This window comes from Centroberyx gerrardi, chromosome 24 (genome assembly GCF_048128805.1).
Source record: "Centroberyx gerrardi isolate f3 chromosome 24, fCenGer3.hap1.cur.20231027, whole genome shotgun sequence".
NCBI classification, from domain to species: Eukaryota; Metazoa; Chordata; class Actinopteri; order Beryciformes; family Berycidae; genus Centroberyx; species Centroberyx gerrardi.
In genome coordinates this window covers 9756060-9778864 of record NC_136020.1, presented here as the reverse complement: position 1 = coordinate 9778864, position 22805 = coordinate 9756060, and the positions used below count along the sequence as shown (strand labels likewise).

The 22805-nt window shown below is 47.4% G+C and overlaps 2 protein-coding genes across 2 annotated transcripts in view; one reads left to right on the top strand and one right to left on the bottom strand.

The window, feature by feature from the left end:
- Nucleotides 1-22805, top strand: part of snd1 (staphylococcal nuclease and tudor domain containing 1) — a 183903-nt gene that overhangs the window by 76946 nt on the left and 84152 nt on the right. The gene's annotated exons all lie outside the window — the stretch shown is intronic.
- On the bottom strand, nt 6504-9812 carry lrrc4.1 (leucine rich repeat containing 4.1). Its single transcript, XM_071905674.2, has one exon. The coding sequence runs from the start codon at nt 9807-9809 to the stop codon at nt 6945-6947; it is 2865 nt and encodes a 954-aa protein (XP_071761775.2). The 5' UTR covers nt 9810-9812; the 3' UTR covers nt 6504-6944.

The following is a 22805-nucleotide window of genomic DNA, read 5'->3' as shown; positions in this document are numbered from 1 at the left end:
GTTTATGCGTGTGTGTGTGTGCGTGTGTGTGTTTCCGAGTGAGTGAATGAGGGCTGATCCTGAACATAGTAGCCTTGGTGATGCTCCGCCTGTGAACATGATTTCTGTCCAGGCGGTAAATCTCGACAAAAGCAGTGAAATTAACGGCCAATGACTTCATTTTACCAGCGTGTGCATGCGGGGCTGCCTGCCTGTGTGTGTGTGTGTGTGTGTGTGTGTGTGTGTGTATGCTTTTGTGTTTGTACACGCACAAAAACCTCAATACCCCCTCCCCGCATGTGTCTCAATCCCCAGCTTGCTGCTCTCAGTGGACATGATTTACTACACACACACACACACACACAAACACACACCCCACGGTCTGAACTACTGGACAGGGGATCATAAAAGTAAGGCTCCATCGTCTCTGGCTGCTAAGAAAACAGAGGGACGTTTTTCACCCACCAAAAGGGCAATAAACTCTCTCTCACAGGGAATAACACGCTTGAGTGGTCCTCCACATGGCAAAAAAACAGCTCACACAGCCCACCTGCCATTCAATCTCATTTTCAGCAGCGAAATCTGCGTGAACTTGATTACAGTCTCTATCTTCAATACAATCTTTCGGCATGCAGCACCTATTCAACACTGCAGCCTCACAGCACTGGGCCTATAGCCAATGGTACTGTGATGAATATCTATCTTTCGCCTCTATTGACCTCGATAACAACAAATCATACCACCAGCTGGTCATTGAATATGGCTATTTGCATCGATTTTCACAGGGTCAAAGTCTAATGCAGCAGCAAACATCAACTCGCCTCCACAATTTCCTCCGCTTTCATCCTCCTCATTTCCCTTCTCGCTTGACATTACTTGATAATTCAAAGAAAAGCAATATGTGCGATATATACAAAAAAACAGATATTCTTCTTACTGGAGACCAGATCACACACAAAGCCGACTACTGGAGGTGGGAGAAGCTAATATTCCTTTTCTCCATAGCCCACCCCGCATTTCCTGTCCTGTGTTGTCCAAATGACCGTGGCCCTGTTCTCTGCATGCATGGTGTGCAGCCTCGGCCCTCAGCTCTGCATCCTGTCCAGTCCCTCCATTTGACATTAGGACCAAACGGCTCTCTGGCCCTGACTCATGTTGACTCACAAGGCAGCACGCTCCCAGGCCTGCTTAGAATAGCCTCCTGTCTGCTCCACTAGCACACTGGCTAGTGCATACACATACACGCACGCACACACACACGCCGTAGCACACACACTCGCTCTATAGCACAAACACTCTCTAGTACAAACACTTGAGCATACACATTCTAGCACACAGACTAGCACAGTCTCCGATGGGAACAATGTCAAATGCAGCCTACGTGATGGAAGAAGAAAAAAATGTTTCAACACTTAAGTGGGCATCTTGTCGGCGATACTGATATTACTGCATGTGGGGCTTTAGCAGATGAATGACTGTTGCTGTGGCCATTACAAGGCCTATTGGTCTAGGTCATTCTAATGTGAATAACACTTTATTGCGGCCATCTTCTGTGCCTCACTGCATAGTAATTTACGACGGGGGGGGGGGAATCTAATTCTGAGATCGCAGCAAAATAAGTAGGTTTTAAAATGCCCTGCCAACCCTTTTTACATCCAGAATGAGCTTAATCCTGAAATGGAGTAGCGTTCTGGAGGAGAGACGTCGTTATTTTGTTTCAGGTTGCTTTTCCTGCTGATTAAAAGGCTCTGACTTTGACCCGTTTAATTCAGTGTACTCTTGATCACGATGAAACACACAGACACACACACACACACACACACACACACACACACACACACACACACACACACACACACACACACACACACACACACACACACACGTGTGCATTATAGCAGTTATCGTCCCTGCAGTTCCATTTGCTCTGACCTCTTGATCCGCCCATCCTCCCTCCCTCCCTCCTCCCCCTGCCTCCCTCCCTCAAGTACCCCCAATGGTCCAGTCCATTACTGGTATCAGCACTTCCCATCTACTGTATTCTGCCGTGGCCGTGGTAACACCATCCTGCAGCCTCCGCCGTCCGCCCCCCTCCCCCGCTCCCACACCTCCCGTGGCGCAGTCCAGGCCGTCCACCAATCATGCGGGAGCCGTGAGGGCCGGGCTATATATCCCCCGTTCCATCTCTAGCTGGCACTCTTGCATCACGTTCGCTCTGCCTCCTCCTCTCCCCGAGCTCGCTTGCTCGCTCTTTCTCTTTCTCTCTTTCTACTTCTCTCTCGTCTCTCTTGGTTTCTCTGGCTCTGTTCCTTTCTCTCTTTTTCTATTTGGTTTTCTCTCCATTCGCACTTTTTGTATGGGTTTTTTTGTTCGTTTTGTTTTTCCTTTTTGTACTTGTTTTTCTTTCCTTTTGCCTCCCCCTTCCATCCCTCTCTTTTCCCGTTCCTTTGTTTTCTGTGGCCTCTCTCTCCCTCTGCCTCCCTCTCTCGATCCCCCCGTCGCCTCTCAGTTTTGGTTCTTATGTATTCTATTCCATTTAGTCTCCCAGAAACACTTTATCTATCATCGGCCAGCTTATCCAGCTCCGCCACATTTTCTCTCTTTGCATATCTTGTTTTTCTGCTGTTGCCTGCTTTTTGCTTTTTTGCTCTGCTCCCTTTTTCTGCCCTTTACCTTTTTCCTGTTTTTTTTTTTCTTCTGCTTATATTGGCCAGTGTTCTCGCAGTCTTGCTTCTCATAATTTCTTTCAAGCAATCTCTTATTATTTCCTTTCTACTTTCATTTTCTGTCTATCTCTTTCTCAGTGTCTTGTATCTTCCCTTTGTCCCTGTTTCCTCTTGTTTCTTTTGCCTTTCCCTCCTACCTCTCCATTTCTCTACCACCTTGTCCTCCTCTAACTCTACCATTGTCCCTCCTTTCCTTTCCCCCTCTCCTCAGGCTCTGTGAGCTGTGGCTAAATAGGTGCATCTTGCCTTGCTTCCTCTTTCCAAATGGCTTCATGATTGCTAATGAAGCACACAGACAGAAAAACAGGACGACAAGGAAGAAGAGAGGGACTGTTTCCCACGGAGACGGGCCTATCGGCTAGCTAGCTGATTGGCCGATTGACTGATGACCCTGTAGTCATGTTGACTCATCGATTAGTATGAAACAGCCCAGTGTAGCACAGCACAGCCATTATATATGACCACATAGCACAACGTAGCTTGGTAGGGAACAGTACGGCGCAGCATAGATAAGACACAGCTTAATGCTTAATACAGTGCTTTACACCTTTTCATGCAACTGTTCATGATCTCTCTAACTCATTTACACTAACAATTTAGATACAACATACACACACACACACACGGATACACACTCTGCTGTTTCCAACTGTTTGAGCATTCATCTCACATGCTTCACCTGAGAGACAATTGGGAAACTGCTTTCTGCTTTCACATAGTTATGTTGTCACAACAATTGTGCGTAAACAACGGGAGTGGGAGACAAAGGCACGCTGTCTGAGGTGTGAGTCAGCACAATGACAAATGGGCTGTATGAAGTGGGCATGTTAAATGTGAAGTTTGGATTATTCTACCTGCTCTTCCTCTCTGTCCTTTGTCCTTATCCTCCCTCCCTTCCTTCCTCCCATTTTTACCTCTCCTGCTCTGTGCAGCCCACTTCTTTGCCCTCTTGTTGGATGTAGCCTAACCCACAACAGAAAACATTGCTGACACTAGTTAAGACACACACACATACATGTACACATTATAGACAGACTTGCATGTCTCATCAGTCTAGCCCGTTTTCATATCAGCCTTCCTAAAGGCAGGCTGGAAAGGCAGAGGATGAAAAGAGGGTGAGGTGTGGTTGATTTGATCCTGTCTGTTTTTTGCCTAAGTGACCAGCGCTGATGGCCCTGGGTGCACTGCAGTGGGTTATATTTATCCCAATAAGATGACAGTGGGTAGACAGGAGAACTCTCCTTCTAGGATTCTGACAAGACACCGTGATGCAAGTCCTGACCACTTAAAACATAACCACACACACGCACATACCTAAACGTGCCATCCTTATAGCTTTGTGCTTGTGATTGTTACTTAGGTGTGTGTGTATGTGTAGCCTTGCTAATTTAAAAGGTGTGTGTATGTGCTTCTGTCGTTCTTTCCATTTCGAAGAGCAATCAGAGCAAATTGCTTTGATTATTAAACTCTCAAAAGAAAAAAACTATTTGAGAGTGTGTGGTACTGGGGGTTCGGGGTACGGAAATGAAAAATACAAACTCTCCCGTAATCTCTTTGCCCTGCTCTGTCTTTGCATCTCAAAGGACCTCCTGAAGGTCACATTCACTGTCCAGTGTGTTGCTTTACTTCTCCGCGTTTTTGTTTTTCAGGGAGAATATCTCGCTCTTAAGCTTGTGCTTTCCTTGCTATGGGGTTAAGTTTGTCTGTGTCGCCTGTGTGTTTTTGCACCTCTCCTAGGAAAGATTGTGCCGTCCCTGTGCTTGTCCCCATAAATTACGCTATTGCCATCTCCTCTTGATCAGTGCCATCATATCCTTCCCAGGTTAGCAATGTAGCATAATGTTAGAGGACAATTAAAATATAAACTTGCAACAAATGCTGCCCCACTCCACAAGATTTGACGTGTCTCCAAGCACAGGATGTCCACAAAAACGGCTAAACGTGCAAAAAACTAGCTGATGTAGTCTGTGTATATTATTTTTTTCTTGTTCCCTTCTTCAACTACCCTCTACAACCCCATCTCTTTCTTTATCTCTGTCTCTCCCTGCCTCTGTCACTTCCTAATTTCTCAGAGCTGGGTTGTCACCCGCACAAACACACATATCACTCTCCCCTTCTGACAGCCCTGTACTGCAGGTTAAGCACGTCAAAAGCCCTCCACGCTCTCAGCTAACCACTTCTCTCTTTCTGCGATGCAGAATGTCGACCTCTCTCACTCTTTTCCATCCACCCACTCTCCCTGTTCTTCTATCTATTTCACTTCATTTATCACAAAGGCACATGAAAAGGCCACAGCAACAGAGATGGAAAGAAAAACCCTGATTTTGCTTTGATGGCCCTTGCAGGCACTCTCCCCACCGGCCTCTCCCTTCACCACACTACTGACCGGTTATGTAAACCTACTAGGCCAAAGCTTTTCCATCCGGTAGAGGCCTGCGACTGTGGCTCTACTGACATTGTGCCTCGTCAGAAGCTATTTCTTTATTTCCAAATGTCTTTTGTTTTCTGTTTTTTTAGTATTATCTAGTTTTATAGGTGTTCATGTGAGAGTTTTTTAGGTGTTGACGGTCCAGTCAACTTTCACTCCCTACCATTAAACCCTTTTGCGGTACTCTCCCCCTAACCTCTGACCCACATACATCTCTCTCATAACACGTTACTTTTTTCTTTCGCTGCTTTGTGCCCCTCGGCTGGTTCACACCACCCTGTTGTCTGCACTGTCCTCAGTGTTGTTAGTTCTGAGACTCGGTTATAAGCAGCCTGCTTAAGCAAAGAGAGAGACGGCGACAGAGGAAAGAACAGCAGCAGCACTGTTTGGTCTGTCAGTCCTTTACACTGTGGCTTCCAAAAACAAACTGTCTCACCTGTCCAAGAGATGCCTACTAACCACTGTGCATGTTGTATGTAATTTTTCTCCGTTAAGCAGAGAAGTGTGAAGTTATATTATGATTGAGGGGGGGGTTATTGTCGAAGATGAAGAATGCACAGTTAACAGCGAGACCCGAATGCATTTGTCACCATAAAAAGCCCCCACACTGATTGATGAAGGCACAACAGCTGGCAATGCAATGAAAAGAGAAATGAGGATCTATATTTTTTGGCAAAGTACAAGACAGTCTTAACTCCCAAATGGTATTTCACCTGAATTTGTCACCCCCTTTCACTCATTAGGTACACGATTAATAACACCAGTTGAGGACATAAAAAAGAGCCATATATAACACTATCAGCTCACATCAATCAAAAGCATTGTGTAACCAGCATCTCAGTTAACATTAGATGTTATGACAGCAGTGCATTTCCACACATGGACAGTTATGTACACAGCATCCTTCAATCTGTTCACATCATTCTTGATGCATTTGTAGAACTTAAAAGCTGACAGATTGAACACAGGCTTTTGATCAGCCACACCTTGATGAAGCACCATGACATTCACGAATGGTATGCAGACTGAACAAGCTCTTCCCTTACACGTGAAGGCATAGGTGTTAAGAAATTAAAAAAAGCACCAGCCACTTCTGCACCATGATTCATTCTGCCTGAGTCATTCAGCACACGTAGGGTTAAAGTATAGCTGCAGCGTCTTACTGCAGTGTCTAAAGCATTTGGCTGATCGCTACAGTATACGCCAGGAGAAAGAGGAGAAAGGAAAAAAACATCTCTCTCTAATGCTTCCTTTTTTTCTTCCAAAAATCCTTTTTATTGCATTTATAACATTTGGCACAGTACAAATTCATGGTGCTTTTACAAGATAAACCTGTAAAGATCGACACTGACCTTTTTCTGTTTTTGTTAAAGAAAGTCTTCTCGGTATAAATGTTTTTTTCTTTTCACTGCATTCTCTGTAGCATGGTTTAAAAATCACACAGAATGCCCCTTTTTTAAAACAAGACTACCCTCATTTGTCAAAGTCAAGACAGCATCTTAAACAACTCATCTTTTTAAATAGAAGTTACAAGTTAGAAAATAGTTTCAATTTATTTCTTTTTAATATAATATGTTTCTCTATCACCAGCCCATGGTAGTTTCAATTTTTCCATATATATATTTATTTATAAGCATGTACAACAAGAAATCATCAGTCTTTTTAAGTTTGCACTCTGTACAAAAAAGTAGTTCCTGTCCTTTTTTTCGTTGTGCATTCTATTGCATGATTTTATGAGAAAGGGAGGGAGGGGGCAATGGGACAGGGCTAGGAGGGAGCTAGGGGATGGAGGGGGAGCCTTTTGGGGCCTTTTAAATCTGAGTCTCCTGTACCTTCTCCTTGGTGTGAGTTTTTATGACAAAGGGCTCAGCCATGGCTGTGATGGTGCTGGGCAAGGTTCGAGGGAGAGAGTTCCCAACATTGTTGTCTGTCCATTTTGCCCCATGGCCGGTTGGTTTATAGGTGTTATATTTGGGCTTTAGGGTGCTATAGTCCACCTTATGGGGGCTGTAGTCCACTTTGTGGGGACTGTAATCCATTTTGGGTCTCTGGGTGTGGGGACTAAAGTCAGACTTGAATGCGCTGTAATCCGCTTTGTGGGGGCTGAAGTCGGTCTTGAAGACGCTGTAGTCAGCTGTGGTCTTATGGGGAGTGTAAGGGTCCTTGGGTTTGTAGCTACTACTGTCAGGTTTAGATCTCTGGGCACTGTAGTCCATTTTGGGTTTAGGCTGAGTGCTGTACTCAGGCTTAAATGGGCTGTAGTCGGGTTTAGGTCTTGGATGAGTGCTATAGTCGGGCTTGAATGGACTGTATTCAGCTTTAGGTTTGGGGTGTGTGCTGTAGTCCGATTTTAACGGGCTGTAGTCGTGTTTGGGTTTTGGTTGGGTGCTGTAATCTCGTTTAAATGGGCTGAAATCAGTTTTCTGTCTGGGATGAGTGCTGTAATCTGGTTTGAAAGGGCTGTAGTCCGTTTTATTTTTTGGGTGAGTGCCAAAGTCCGGTTTGAATGGGCTGTATTCTGCTTTAGGCTTGTGAGTGCTATAGTCCGGTCTAAATGGGCTGTAGTCAGGCTTTGGTCTATGAAGGCTAAAATCTGGCGTGGATTTGTGAGTGCTGTAATCTGGGGTGGATTTGTGGCTACTGAAGTCCATAGTGGGCTTATATGTGGTATACTCAGCCTTGGGCTTGTGAAGGGTGAAATCAGGCTGGGATTTGTACTCGGCCTTGGGTTTGTGAAAGCCATAGTCAGTCTTGTGGCTGATAAAATCCAGTTTGTGTATACTGTTGTGGTCCCGTATTTCGGGCAGTGTGAGAGCCGCCTCTTGAGCTGCAGACGCTGGTGGTGGCAGGTCCTCTTCATCCACCTGAATGATCTCCACGGTACGGGCAGCTGCCACCGTGCTCCTCTGCTGGTGGCGCTTTCTCAGTTTGTAGAAGGCGATGAGCATGACCGCAGCCAGCAGTGTCACCGCCACAAAGCAACCTATTATGATCTTGGTGGTCTTCATCACCTCGTCCAGGCTGGGGCCGGACTTGCCTGGCTTGCCAGTGGCACCCTGAGGTCCTGGCATCACAGATGGCTTGGCTGCACCTGGTGGGCTGTCGGTGCTCTGTAGCAGCACAGTGGGTGTGGAGATGAAGACTGGCTGAAAAACAGAGGGAGAGGCAGTTGTGGTTGTAGTCCCTAGGCCTCCCCCTCCTCCTCCAGCCACCCCAGCCCCAGCAGCAGCAGCTGTAGTGGTGGTTTTGGGTTTGGCCATCTCAGTGGTGGGCCCCAAGACCTCCACAGTCACTGTGGTGAAGTAGCTCAAGTTGGACGTATTAAGCTCAGCCGCACTCACATTGAGGTAGGCTGAGGCATTGGAATTCCCAGCCGCATTGGACACCATGCAGGTGTAGGTGCCCGTGTCGGCTGCCAGGACGTTTGAGAAATTAAGTGTACCATCATTGAGGACTGATATTCTTGGGTGACTGGTGGCATGCGTCAGGATAGTCCCATTGGGTAGGAGCCAGCGCACCGAAGACATTGGAGCTGTGCGGCAACGAAGTTCGGCTACTCGCTCAGCCGAGATGTTCAAGTCCCTTGGTGCATCAGCAATGAAGGGGGCAGAACACTGGAGTGCAGCACCCTCACCCCGGTCCACTTCCACCAGCTGTCGACCTCTCATGCTGGCAGGTGAGTGGCAGCGTCCACAGCAGGTAGAGTTAGTGGGGATATACTCCCTTAGCCAGCGTGCTAACCACACAGCCTCACAGCCACAGTTCCAAGGGTTGTGATGGAGATGGAGCTCCACCAGGTACCTGAGCGGGGAGAACAGATCATGTGGCAATGCACTCAGATTATTGTGGGCCAGATTGAGCTCCACCAATGAAGATAGGTCATCGAAGGCATTGCGCTCTATCACGGTGATTTGTGAGTTCATCACCCACAGCTTTTTCAGTGAGCGCAGGCCTTTGAAGCAGCCCGGCTTGATCTCTGGGAAGAGATTCTCGGAGATTTCCAACTCCTCCAGTCCCTTTAGTGGGCTCAGGTTGGGCATATCGCCCTTTATGTTGCACATGCCCAGGTTGAGGTACTTGAGGTTTTGCAGGCCCTCAAAGGCCCCTTCTGAGATGTACTCCAGTTTCCTCAGCTCTCCCAGGTCCAGTCGCATGAGGGAGGGTACCCGGTTGAAGGCGTAGGAGGGAATGCTCTCAATGGGGTTGTTCCTCAGCCACAGTTCTCTTAATTTAGACAGATACTCAAAGGCCCCACTGGGCACCACCGTCAGCCGGTTGTCAAACAGCTCCAGCGTGTTGAGACTGGTGAGTCCGTTGAACGCGCCCACCTCAATCTGCCGTATGGCATTGCGCCCCAGCTGGAGCACCTCAAGGTGGTGCAGGTGGCGGAAGGAGTCAGCCTGCACCGCCTCGATGGCGTTTTCCATTAGATTGAGGTGTCGCGTGTTGGCGGGGATGCCCGGGGGCACACGGGTGAGGCCGCGTCGGGTGCACACCACCTTCCCTTGCTGACTACTGCAGGAACACTGCGGCGGGCAGCCCTGGGGTCCCGTAGCCACCGCCGCCCCCGCCAAGGCCAGCGAGGCGCTGCTCCACGCTCGCGCCATCAGGAAGACTACACAGAGCAGGGCGGCTTTCCTGGCACGATGCACAGCTACCCGCCCCAGGAGACTCATGATGTGGCACGTTCATAATTCAGCATCATCCGGGGGGGGAGGACGGGGGGTGTTGGGCAGGGGGAGAGCGTTTTGGGTCTTTGGGGACAAGGGAAGTGGCAAGTTGGTTGGTCGTTGCCTTGAGGGAACTTGGGCAGGGAGGTGAAGGGGGCTAGAGAGGACAAGGGGAGGGGGTTTTGGATGCTTACTAAGGGGGCAAGAGGACTTGCCTTATCCTCGATTAAGCAATACTTTTTTTTTTTCCCATGGACTGCGCTCAGGGGCGGGAGGGAAGGGGAGGGGGGAGTGGGCTGGCTTTTCTGAAACGTGTGTATGAGAAGGACATGATGGCAAATTAAGCAACCGAAAACCTTATTACAAGACGGAAGGGAGGGTAGGGTGTTACAAATTGATGCAAAGAGGGGTTGAAACACTAGACACCTACCTCAAGTTATTATTACAGGTCCTTGAACTGAGATATATAGCTTCCCTCCTTTTTGCAATCACAGAAAGAGCTGTGGTGTTCAAATCAGATGTACGTATATCCCAAGAGCAGCAAAGAAAGCCTTTTTATGTCTGCTCTGTCAAAACAGAAATCAATGCCAAAGAGCTTAACCAAGATGAACCCTTTTGTAAATCCACACATCCGAATAGAAAGGTTTGAAGGCCCTCTGTGAATGTTGTTTGTTTCCTCCTCTCCTTGTTGATTAGAAAAAGAAAAAAAAGCTTATAGATAGGAATCCAGTCAGGCTCCCAAAGCGGCAGTGTTCCCCTGCTCGCTTCTTGCTGTGGGCTCCTCTTCTCTTGCTTGTCCTTGGAATCCGACAGTCGATCCCCCTGCTAGACGCCTTCCCCAAGTCTCCATAGCACAGGCGACCGCACAAACACACACACACACACTCTCTTTTCTGCACACCAAAACCCAAGGCAGAGAGTAGGAAAAAAAAGAGGGAAGAAGAAGGGGGGTGGGATTGGAGAACAGGTTGAAGAATGAAAATTCCACAGTCCTTTCAAATGTTCTTTGCCTTTTGTTTGTGATGGCTGTTGATTGACAAAGAGGAGAAAAAAAAAACAGACCCCCTCCTCTCTCTATTCCTCTGTTCACTTTTTAGTGGTCAATCAGTCGGTCGGTTGGTCAGTCTGACCCCCCTCTCTCTCTCTCTCTCTCTCTCTCTCTTCCTCTCTCGCTCCCCCTCTCAGTGTGGCGTCGTGTCCACTTGATTTTTTTTCCTCTTTTTTCCCGTAGTGCTCAGTGGGGGTTGAAAAGGCTAGGCGACACACGCTGCCGTCATTAGCTTCTTCCTCCTCTTAACTAGCCCCACGCTCCAGCCTCGGCAGCTGCGGTGGCGACAGCAGCAAACACGAACACACACACACCATCCCCGCGCAGCACACAGCAGCAGTAGCGGCAGTAGCAGTAGCGCGCACACACAGCAGCAGCTGCAGCCTGCCTCCCGTGCACTTCCCAATAATCCGTCAATTTCTTCAGAGGGGGGGGCGGGGTGGGGGATGGAGGGGGGCGCTGGGAGGAGGGAGGGGTGTTGTAGCAGGGTTGAGCGAGGTGGGTTGGAGGGAGGAGGGGTGGCGCGCGGCGTTTCAGAGAGCAGCTCGAAAACAATTGCAGCGTCGCAGATAGAAGAAGCGCTCCCTCTTTCTCTCTCACTTTCTCTTTCTTCCTCTGTCCGTCTTGTTTCTTTTTTCTCCTTGTTTTCCGGCTCTTTTTTTGTTCTCCCCTCCTCGTGCTGATCAGCACCCCATCGCTAACGCAGCGTCCGACTGGGGAGAAGAGCGAGACGAGGAAGGCGAGCGCCGGGCGAGCGCGCAGCTTACAGGCGTGACGTTAACAGTAGCGTCGATGTGGAAAGGATCCGTTGTAGCAGCAAAAGAGAGAGAGAGCCTGCGCCGGGGCTTGGATCTCTCGCTCTATCTCTCTCTCTCTCTCTCTCTCTTCCTCTCTGTCTCCCTCCCTCTCTCTCTCTCTCTGCAGTGTCCTGAGGTAGTTGGGTGAGCGCAAAGCACTCAGACCTTTTTAGAGCTCTAGCCCTTCAAAAACCCGTTTGCTCCTGCTGTCCTCTTCTCTCTCTCTTTCTTTTTTGCTCACAGTCTCTTGTTCTGTGGCTTTCTGGGGCTTCGTGTGGCTTAGGGGAATAGACAGGCTGTCCAGGCAAAAGGCAGAGATGGACAGCGGCGTCCCCACGGCAACCAGATTTTAACCCCCTGCGCTCCGGCAATAATCCGGCCACTCCAGTGAGTCCGGCAAAGCTCTTCGGTGTCGCTGTGGTGGCAAAGGCAGGCGGCCGGGACACTCTCTCTCTCTCACTCTCTCACTCCTCCTCTCTCTCTCATGATGCTCTCTCTCTTGCCCTCCCTCCCTGCTCTCTCTCTGTCTCTCTTTCTTTTTTGGCTCTTTCTCTCTCTCTCGCTTTTTTCTCCCTCTCTTTCCCTTGCTCTCTCACTCTTCCTGTTTTGTCCTTCAGTGGAAAAAAAGGGGAACATGAATGTACTGCTGACGCATCCCGCTCGGAGCAGTGCTTTGGTTTGATGCAGTGTGTTTTGTGCATTAACTCCCCCAACCCACTCCACCCTCACCCTCTTTGCTCTCTTTCCTTCTCCGCTCACTCTCTCGATCACCCCTCCGTCCGTCACTTGCTTGCTCTACTCCCGCTCTCTCTCTCTCTTTTTCTACAGTCTCACTCCATCTAGCTCACTTGATCCATCTCTTTTCAAAAACAGTCTGTGCCCCTTTCTTTTTTTTCTCTCTCCATCCCCTTTTCTCTCTGTCCTCTGTCTTTCTATGTGTGTGTGTCCCCAACTCACCCCTACTATTTTGAGTAGTCTTTTGGGGTGTTGGGATATGGAACGCTGCCCTGTAGAGAGAGAGAGATACAGAAATGGAGAAAGAGGGAGAGAGAGAAAGAAGGTTCCAGCTGAATAAAAGTGATAAACACACTCCCATGATGAATGATTTTATTACCCCCCCCCTCCTTTTTTTTTCTGCCACAATGCTTTTACCCAGACAGATTGAATCCATCTTTCCCTCTGTCTGTCTGTCTGTCTGTCTGTCTGTCTGTCTGTCTCTCTTTCTCTCTCCCTACCCCCTATGTCTCTCGGATATGAGAGTGTGTGGGGGGGTGTTGGTCACTTGTCCACTCCCGTGGGACTGCCACAGCGAATGTGCTGTTGGTTGTGAGGTGTTTTCTGTGTGTGTGTGTGTGTGTGCATGTGCATCCATACTAGCAAGAGAAGTGATTATGCCAATGTTGATGTCAATGGCATCAGATGATTAAGTTAATATAATAGATATTTTGACCCATTCAACTTCAAGACAATGTAACAAATGTGTAAATGATATGAATTTGGCTACTTTATCACTTGATTTATTTTTTAATGAAGCCCCTCTTTCATAACTTGATGTGTTTTTTATGTAGTCAATGTAAAAAATAAATAAATAAATAAAAATAAGCTACTTTAACTCAAACCATGAGGGGGAAAAATTTAAGAAGCCAGATGCAAAAATGAAAGAGAATTTATTCCTTTGATGACTGAAAATATACAAGAAAGTATAGGGCATGAAATAAGGCAAAATGCAAAGTTTTCTGCCCTCTGTCTCTCCACACCTTTTGCATGATTTTTCTTTCACTCTCCATTTCTGCCCTCCCTGTTGCTCCCACTCTCCTCCATCATGTCCGCCTTTGCAGGTAGTTAGGGCGCTCTAAACAGGCAGGCCTTAACCCTCCATTTGAGCACAAACTGTCGCTCCAGGTAGCGCCCAGCCATAAAGGTCATGTTAAGAAAGGCGAGCGGGAGAAAACAAGACATGTTTTACCTTCCTGCCGTGGGAGAAGAGGCGAAACGAACACACCCTACTGTCCCATCACCCCTCTGTCTCCAATGATTTGTACGAAGCCGCATGTCCATTAAACTAGGAAGCAGTGTGGGTAATTGATGGTCGGTAAAGCCAGCCGTGACAGTGCTGCTAGGTGTGTGTGTGTGTGTGTGTGTGTGTTTGAGTGAGAGAGAGAGAGAGAGAGAGAGCAAGTGAGAGAGAAAGGGAGGAGGAGAGAAAGTGCGCCAGCTAGAAAAGGTCACAGTGCCTGTAGCACAGTACGTTATTCCCACCGGCACAGGAGTATAGAGCCAACTCCTATATTACACACACACACACACACACACACGCACACACACTTTCTCCTTGACTTCACAGCAGTTGAATACGAATGGTCTTCAATGAAGCACATGTAACGGTGAGGCAGCAGCCACGGGAGTATAGGGGGGATTTTCCTGTGTTAAGGAAGAAAGACTATTTCCTTTCCATTCCATAGGGATTCCCCAGCACCACGGGTGTGTGGAGTGTGTTATCACAGGCGTGCTGCACTGCCGCATTGATCGCATACCCTGAGCAAGTCAAAAACATGAGATCAGCCAGGGCCACATGTTCAAACACACTCTTAAACTAGCATACATATAATACACATGCGTGACATGCTGCAAATGTGCCGTTCAAATCCACATAGTTCCAGTGACTGTCTGTCAGTTTAGCTGTCACAGTGGCACAGCCCCCTGCAAAATATATGCTTGTGGTTATTTGTTGAGTGTGCGGTAACTGATGGCAACCACACAAATCAGATTTAGGACAGTCTGCATACTGGCAGTTTTGTGTGTGTGTGTTTGTGTGTCAGATGGTGCCTGTGCGCCCCTCTGTATGTGTGGTGTGTCACTGTTTGATGGGCTAGTGACCCAGAATGAGTTCAGGTTGTGTTTTACCCACCCGGTACAATCCGTCCAGAAAACTATCTAACCAAAATCGTCCATTGACCCATAATGTGACCAAGCCTGCCAGGGCAGCGCTCACCCTTTTCCCCTCGTCCTATCCATTTCTCTTTTTCTCATATCTTTTCTCTTCCCATTCTCTCTGTAAGTGGACATTCTGCTTTCTCACCAGTAAGGGGGCCTGAGTCACGGCCTCCCAGGTCCCCTAATGCTCCACTGACCCAGAGTGGCCCACCTCTCGCGGTGCAGTTTGGTGCTGACCCAGAATGGCCAACATGGCTTTGTGGTTTGCCAGACCCTGTGATCACGGCAAGGTTTTCTCAAGGTCCACTAACCCAGAGAGACATTTGTGTGTGTGTGTCACACAGCATTCCTGACATCAGCCAACAAGTCAACCAGAAAAGACCTGGTGGCCTTTTTTTGTGCGTTTAATGACATTGAACAGTCAATATACACAGTCAGGTAATTCTGCTCAGTATTCTAACCTGGCGAAGCAGTTTAATGGACTTTGAAGTGGAGGTTTAGGTTTGGCCAATGCATCCATGTCCAACAACGGTCACAGCCCAGGGCCAACAGTGATCCCATATTGTCCTAGTATAAGATACAGTATCCTGACGTAGAGTGTGGTCAGACTCGGGCCTGACCTCCGGCACTAGTTTGTGGTTGACGGCTTGACGAGCTGTCAGATGCGTGGCACCCTCCCGCTGTCATGCCAGCCCCATGCTCCAGCCGTGCGCCCCCTGCTCCCTCTGCTTCACCCTTGGGGCCCCTCTGAGTTGGGCCAGGAGGGCACTGGGTGTGGTTTCGGGGTACCGGGTGACCTAATTTGTTGCGGCTCGTCTGTCAGTCAGTCGGTGTGTTCAAGGGGTGTGTGCAAACAGTACAGAACCCGTCCCCTAGGGTGAGTGCTGGCAAATCTGGGATGCGGCCAGTCGCATGTAGGTCAGCAGCCTGTGTGTGTTTGCGTGTCCACAGTAGTTCCATTCGGGTGAATGGCCTGCAGTATGGTATAGCAGCAATGCTAATCAGATTAGAGGAATGTACAGTAGAGTGATTGATCTAATGATAATGTCATTGCTTCTGCCATTGCCAGGATCCAGGATTTACAGTATGGGCCTTTAAGCAGCGCACATATGGTTTTCAGTGTGTGTGTATGTGTGTGTTTTGCTCAAGGAGACAAGAGGCACACTATTTTTGGGCTTGTCTTGTGCTTTGAGAGCTGCTATTACAAATTTCATGCACGTGTGTGTACGTGCGTGCGTGCATGTGAGCACGTCCTCTAAGTATCTAGTAATGTTCCTGTGGTTGCTTACTCATCAGTGCCCACCTTGGTACCATATTATCTTAAGCAATTTTTCCAGGCTACAGTACACACACACACACACACACACACACACACACACACACACACACTAAACTCTATGATCATGACCTTGAGGTGAAGGACCCGGGACAGACACTTCCTTTCCCATTTTAATTTCAATTTCCAGGAATTAATTCTGTGAGAGATTACACGCACACACACACACAAACACACACACATCGACACACGCACACAGTGCTAACCGTGTCCGTGTTAAGGCTTAAACTGCTTGCTAGGGATTTTTTCTGTTTATTATCATTATTCTCTCTCTCTCTCTCTCTCTCTCTCTCTCTCTCTCTCTCTCTCTCTCTCTCTCTCTCTCTCTCACTCTCTCACTCTCACTCTCACTCTCACACTCACACTCACACTCACACTCACACTCACACACACACACACACACACACACACCCCAATCATATGCCAGCGTATCAAGAGATTATACTAGGCAATAGGGTATATTAGTGGCTTTCCATCTGGCCAGGTGGAATGAGACGTTTCATCCAAATACCTGCTCTCCCTCGCTGTCTGCTCTCTGACCTTACATGGCCTCCGCTCAACATGCAGTACGAATATTGGTAACATTATCAACACCATGTTATTGTCAACATCCGACATGACATTTTCATTTAACGCATTTAAGCCGTCGCTCTTATCCAGAGCAACTTACAGTAAAGATGAAGTGTTTTGCTGAAGAACATTTTGACATTAAGCATGGTTTTTGGACACTCTTTGGCTCTTGCAGGGATTGAACATTTGACCTTTCAGTTACAAAACGCTCTCTCTAACCATCGGGCCACCGTAACAGCAGCTTACTTTTCCTATCTAAAGAGCTTTTTAAAAATCCCTTTATCCACTTTTGACCTCTCCTTCTGGTGATGTTTTCATCTGTCGTTCAATCTTTCGGCTCCCCTTCCCTCTCTCCTGCTTTCTTCATGCCCTCTCCACCTCTTTTTCTTGTTTTCTCGCAGTCTTTCTTCTTGCCCTCTCCCTCTTTCGTCTTTCACCCTTCCTTCTTTCTTTTCCTCCTTTTCTTCTTGCCCTGTCTTGCCCCCCTCCTTTTTTTTCCCTCCCTCTTTCTTTTTGCCTTTTTTTGTTTTCCTCTTCTTGCCCCCCCCCCCCCCCCCCTTCTTCTTTCTGTCCTCGCTTGCCCTCTCTTCCTCTTTGCTCCCTTCTTTCTTCTTGCCCTGTCCCTCTTCCCCCTTCTTTTTGTTCTTGCCTTCTCTAAACTGCTACTTCCTACTGTGTTCCTGTGGTCTAATATTTGCAGGCCAGTCTCTGGTTAATTGTGTTTGCTTATTGAGCGTGTGTGTGTGTGTCTGTCTGTATGTGAGAGAGGGAGAGACCACGCACAGAAACGGGGGGCAGGTCAGGACATGGCAACCTCAAGGTACACTCTTGAAGATAATACCCATCTTCACTTGTCCCCTTCCACTCCTTTTCGTTCTCATCCTGTGTTATTCCATGTTTCAGCTCTGCTAGCAGCCATTGTCTCCAGACTAATAGCCTTCATTATGTTGAGCTGTGTTGGTAGAGGCTGCCAGAGCAGGGATTAGCCGTAGCTCTGTGTTAGCTGGAAGCAGAAGAAAGATGCTCTTAGCTTAGCACCGTTAACCCAATCAGCGTGAGCAAAGAAAAATTAGATTTTTCATGCGTAATTGAAAATAAGGCTGTTTTAAGTTTGGCAACCACTTGGGTTTGTGTTTTGATTCTTTTTTTTTTTTTCCCCCAATGCAAATTCACAGCAGGCCCAAACTGCTTGTTGTGTTCAAAGTTGTGTTATTTATTTATTATGTGTATTGGTGTGACTATATTAGCTGCAGAGCTGAAATTTCCCCATGTTCTATAGAAATGGCCTTCACTCACCAATCATTTAAGTGTACTAATCACTCATAAGGCATCTTTCACCACCTAGATCACTACTTGTCAGTTGAGATTCTGTGAGAATCTTCTGACAGCGAGCTCTCTACCCTTCACCGAATCTTGTAACTCACTCACTAGATATAGGCTTGTACAATCATTGTGTTGGTATTTGGAAGTGGGCATGCCTTTTTATGTTCCCTCTTTTTTTTCTTCCTCACCATATGCTAATGCCCTGTCCTGTCCTGGCCACGTCATTGGTCAGCTGGTCTCATTAGGATTCTCGGAGAGTCTCTGTCTGTGTGTTCATCACAATGTCGCCTTGCCAATTGCCGGGCCGTAGGAAATGGATGTCTCTTTCTCTGAGCAATGTGGGGGTAAAAACATAGTAATTCACTGTGGTGAGAGCAGCTAAATCTTCCTGACTTTTAGCTCCTTGGGAGCAAAGCTAAAGATGTGGTCTTCATCCAGATTCTCACCCCGCCCCCCTCTCCTTTTACCTTTATGTCCTTGGGTTGGTCAAAACAAAATTCCTCCCAAGTGAGTTGTTCCTATACAACATTGGCTATTAAACATGAGATTTATAGAGTAGTCTCACACTGTCAAAAAGCACAGCATTTGGTGTTGCTTCCACTTATCCCGTTTCAATTACACTTTTCACAGGTTACAGTGTGAGTGTAAACAATGATTCATTCTGCACACTAACAAATGTTTTGTCTCACATTGGTGCCGATACCTTCACATCGTCTGGCTCTTTGTTTAGCTTTAAGATAATGACAACTATGACAAGTGTGCTGCTGGAGGTAATTGGATCGGACGTGTAGCACAACAAAAGCCTCTTAGCTCCAAAATGACATCTCTCCCCAGCTATTAATATGAAACCCCTACCTGCAGGCTGCCCTAGACAACCATCCAGTTCCACAATGGCAGTTTGACTTGGCTGCCTCACCTAGAACCCCCTTCTGGTTATCCTCAAAATGGCAACCCTCACTACTTGTTCCATTATGATATCCCTGACCTTGCAATACCCTCCTCTCCCCAAAATGGTAGTTCCAATTACCTGCCTTGCAGTGTGATTTCCATGAAACTGTAAATCCCTGAATCTCCATCAGGCCCCATATAGGGGAGGATTAGCCCTACTGAGGCCTGCTACATGCCCAGGGATGGAGGAAGAGTATGAAACAGATTTTCATCTGTGTAAAATCCACCATGCCACACCCACACCAAGGGCACAGTGTCCGGCAGATAGAGGTTGTGTGTGTATAACCTTGGTTCTCCTGTACTGTGTGTCTGTGTCTGCATGAGTCTGCCTGCCTATCCGTCTATCTTTCTGTGTACTTTGCCTTGTGCCAGATAATCTGGCACAGACACCACACATTATTGCAAACTGCTTTCCAATGACTTTGTTAGAAAGCAGGAGGGAGTGAAAAGAGCAGTGGTCTAATATGCTCCCCATTTGGATTCTATTACCGATAGGTGCCTGCCTACCTTATCTGTGAACTATCTGCTCCCCAGTATGAGCATGATGAAGACGAGAAACACACACACACACACACACACACACACACACACACACACACGGCAGTCTCGTTTGCTTTAAGGAGACATGAATGGTCAAGGTTGTGATGTGCGCTCATGCATGGGGGATGAGATACCGCTCGGATATGCAGCAACAGAGAGTGGATGGGAGTGTGTGCGCAAAGGAGATACATTTTGAGTGTGTGTTTGTGAAGGTATTGGAACTTAGAGTTTGTCATCATCCCTAAGCAGTGAATTTCTTTTCACATATATTGGTCATGTTTAATGCATAACACACTCACAGGCGCACACACTCACAGCTCACTCCCTCCAGACACAGGTCCTCGTCAGTTTTCTTATGTGACTCCCTCCTAGCCCGCTATTTTTTTCCTTCTAATATCCACCTCTGTCTCTCTCTCTCTCTCTCTCTCTCGCACTCTCACTCTTTCTTGCTCTCTCTCCCTCTCTCGCACTCTCACACTCTCTCTCTCTCTCTCTCTCTTGCTCTCCTTTCCCCCTCTCTCTCTCTCTCTTTCTCTCTCTCCTTTCCCTCTCTCTGCCTCCGTTGGCTGTTTTTTTAATTTCTTTTTTCTTTTTTTTCCACCGGGGGATTTGAGGAGCTAAGCTAAGTGTGTCTAATCTGTGAGCGCAGGCAGCACAGCGTCAAATGTTTGGCGCGGATCTACCTGCAACCTCCAACAATACAGCACTTCAACAGCTGGCCACCCAAGCAGGGAGAAGACAAAAGGAGGATGGAGAGGGCAGAAGGTGGAGAAAAAAGGCCAGTTAAAGAGTAGAGAAGTCAGTATTATTGCTAATGGAATATGGAAGGATGGAAGGGCTCAAGGAAAGAAATGAAGCGACACAGGAGAACATTGAGCATGTGAGAAAGAAAAGAGGAAAAAAATAGCCCCTCACCGCCCCTAATCCCCCACCTCCCACTCACTCCAGGCCCTGCGACCTTGCTTAAATGTGTTTTCTGTAACAGTGCAATCGGGGATATCCCCCTGAGGTAGGCCGCGGCTGGGGCCCAGCGAGGCCCCGGCTACGAAGGGAGGGGCAAAAAAAAGCAGCGGGCAGCACTTTCTAAATTGAAGTCAATAACACAGCAGTCCATTCTATCAGAGCCGGTCCTCCCACACAGCCCGCTCACAGTCACTAAGGAGAGCTAAGGGAAGGACGCTGATTGAGTTCTCCAAAGTACCGCTACGCACGGCACACGTGTCCGATACTCTTCAGAGTGTTTGTGTGGGTGAACGCACATGAAGGGAAATGGTGGTGTCGATGAGAGGCAGGGGAGAAGAGCACCAGTGCAGCACATAAACTTGCACCGGCCGAAAGACAAAAAACCCTGTCTTTTCTCGCGCTCGTTCTTTCATCCTCTCTCTATCCATCTCCCTCTGTATCACACATGCTCGCACAATTGACAGCCAGGTGGTGGCAACGAGATTGCATAGCAACCGGTGAAAACGCTCAAAAATGAAAAGCTGAGTAACTCAGAAACAACAAGGCTGAAATGAATTAAACAAACATGACCAAATGGCCTGCGTTTGCAACATACGAGACCTTCCAGGGCTTTTATTCTTCATCTAGCTGTTGTTTGAAATCTTGCTAATGCAGGCATATCTGAGACGTACATGCACACACAGCCCTATTTTGCTTTAAATCCCTTTTCGCATGTTAGCATTTCTACACAGCTTTGGGGGATTAAAACGGGTATGGTTGGCCTGCCCCGAGTCAGGAATAGGAAAGGAAATTAGTGACTGGTAGAGGGTAGACATCCGGCCGACGTGAGCGTGCACGTGGGTGTGTGTTTATGCGCATGCACAGTAAGCTCACGTATTCGTATGTGAATCTGATGACGGCTATATAATGGTTACAGGCACATCCGCACAGCATGGAGCTAGCATGTTTTGTTTGGTACCTAGCACTTTTCCGTGGCCCCCTCACTTTTGCTGAGCTGAACGCTAAAAAATTTGATAGGCTGCAGTTTTAATACTGTGCTGTGCTCCCAGTAGTCTATATTTTCTGTAGATCACGTGCTTTTGAGTGTGTTCCATCATCTAGTCGGTGCTTAAGAAGTTCATCACAGGTAGGGTCAAATGCAATTGTGCCAAGGTGACAAAAGCTTTTCTGCTGTCAGGATCTTAAGCCCCTGTCTATGAATGTCAAAATCCCACACCATATGTCACTTCATTTGTATGTATGTATGTGTGTGTGTGTGTGTGAGAGAGAATGAGTGAGATAAAGAATGATTCTCCATGGGATAGATCACGTCTGACATGCACAAGCTCCACTGTCAAGTGTTTTGCAGTATCCGCTCTCACCCACGTCTGGAGAAAAGGGCTGCACACACATCCACATATGTACATACTCAGATGCATGTCTGTGGTTGTATAATGCAAAGAAGTGCTTACATTTTACATGAAACCAAGGGAATAAGTTAAATCAAGTGTAAAGCGCCTCTCTTCGTCCACGTGTCCTTTACTTTTTAATCATATACATACATATATACTCCCCTGCTTTCCCAGTACACACACTAAAATCTGCAATTGAATTATAGTTGCCATTTTATTTGAATTCTGCGCAACTATTCTCGACAGTAATACATATTTTGAGACTAGTAGGAGTAGAAAGAGCTGTGTATGTGTCCCACGTGTTTTATCTCCATTTACTCTTCGCGGTCTTTGTTCCTTTTATTCTGTTATTGTGTCCTGCTGTGCTGGTAGATACTTTATGGGTCCACGCCACACACAGGGCATCCCTGCCTTGTCGATTTGGCACTTTGCCCACCAAGCCCTTATTAGCGCTCTCTTTCTCTCTCTCTGTCTCTCACTCTCTAGCTCTCTCTGTGTCTCTTTCTCTGTGACGAGGTCTGTAGTGAAAGCTCATGCTCGGCGGCTTCATGTGTTCATGCCCTTGGTTTGTGGCGTAGTCTTTTCTGTTGGTTTGTTTGTGTGTGTTTGTGGTCGCCATAGCAACAAACGGTTTCATTGATGGCATCTGTGTCGGTCAGTTGCGCCCTAGTTCTGTTTTTTGGTGTGTGGCCTGTTTCATACTCCTACACACACACACATGTGCACACACACACACAGAGGATTGGCCTGACACATGGAGTAAACGGTGGCAATTTCCAAAGACAGACATTGATTTCCTTGTCATTTTCCTGCCAGTCATTCTTTGACATTCTGCTAATAATTATGATTTTGACTTGAAACCTAGTTTCATAACATTATTACCTGTCATTCCAAGAGTTGGGGAATGTGGACTGTCCTGTCTGTGCCATTTTCACTTCACCATAATCACCTTGAGTTCCAAGAACAAACGTACAAATACACATACACACGCACACAAACACACACGTTGACCTTTCGAGGATTTGCAGCCCAGCGTTGTGCTGTGTGGACCAACAGGCTGTTTTTTTCTGAGGTCATTTTGAGACGCTTGCCTACGTCTCCTGAGCAGTTGGTCTCGTTACTGCAAACATTTAATATATTACTCATTATCCA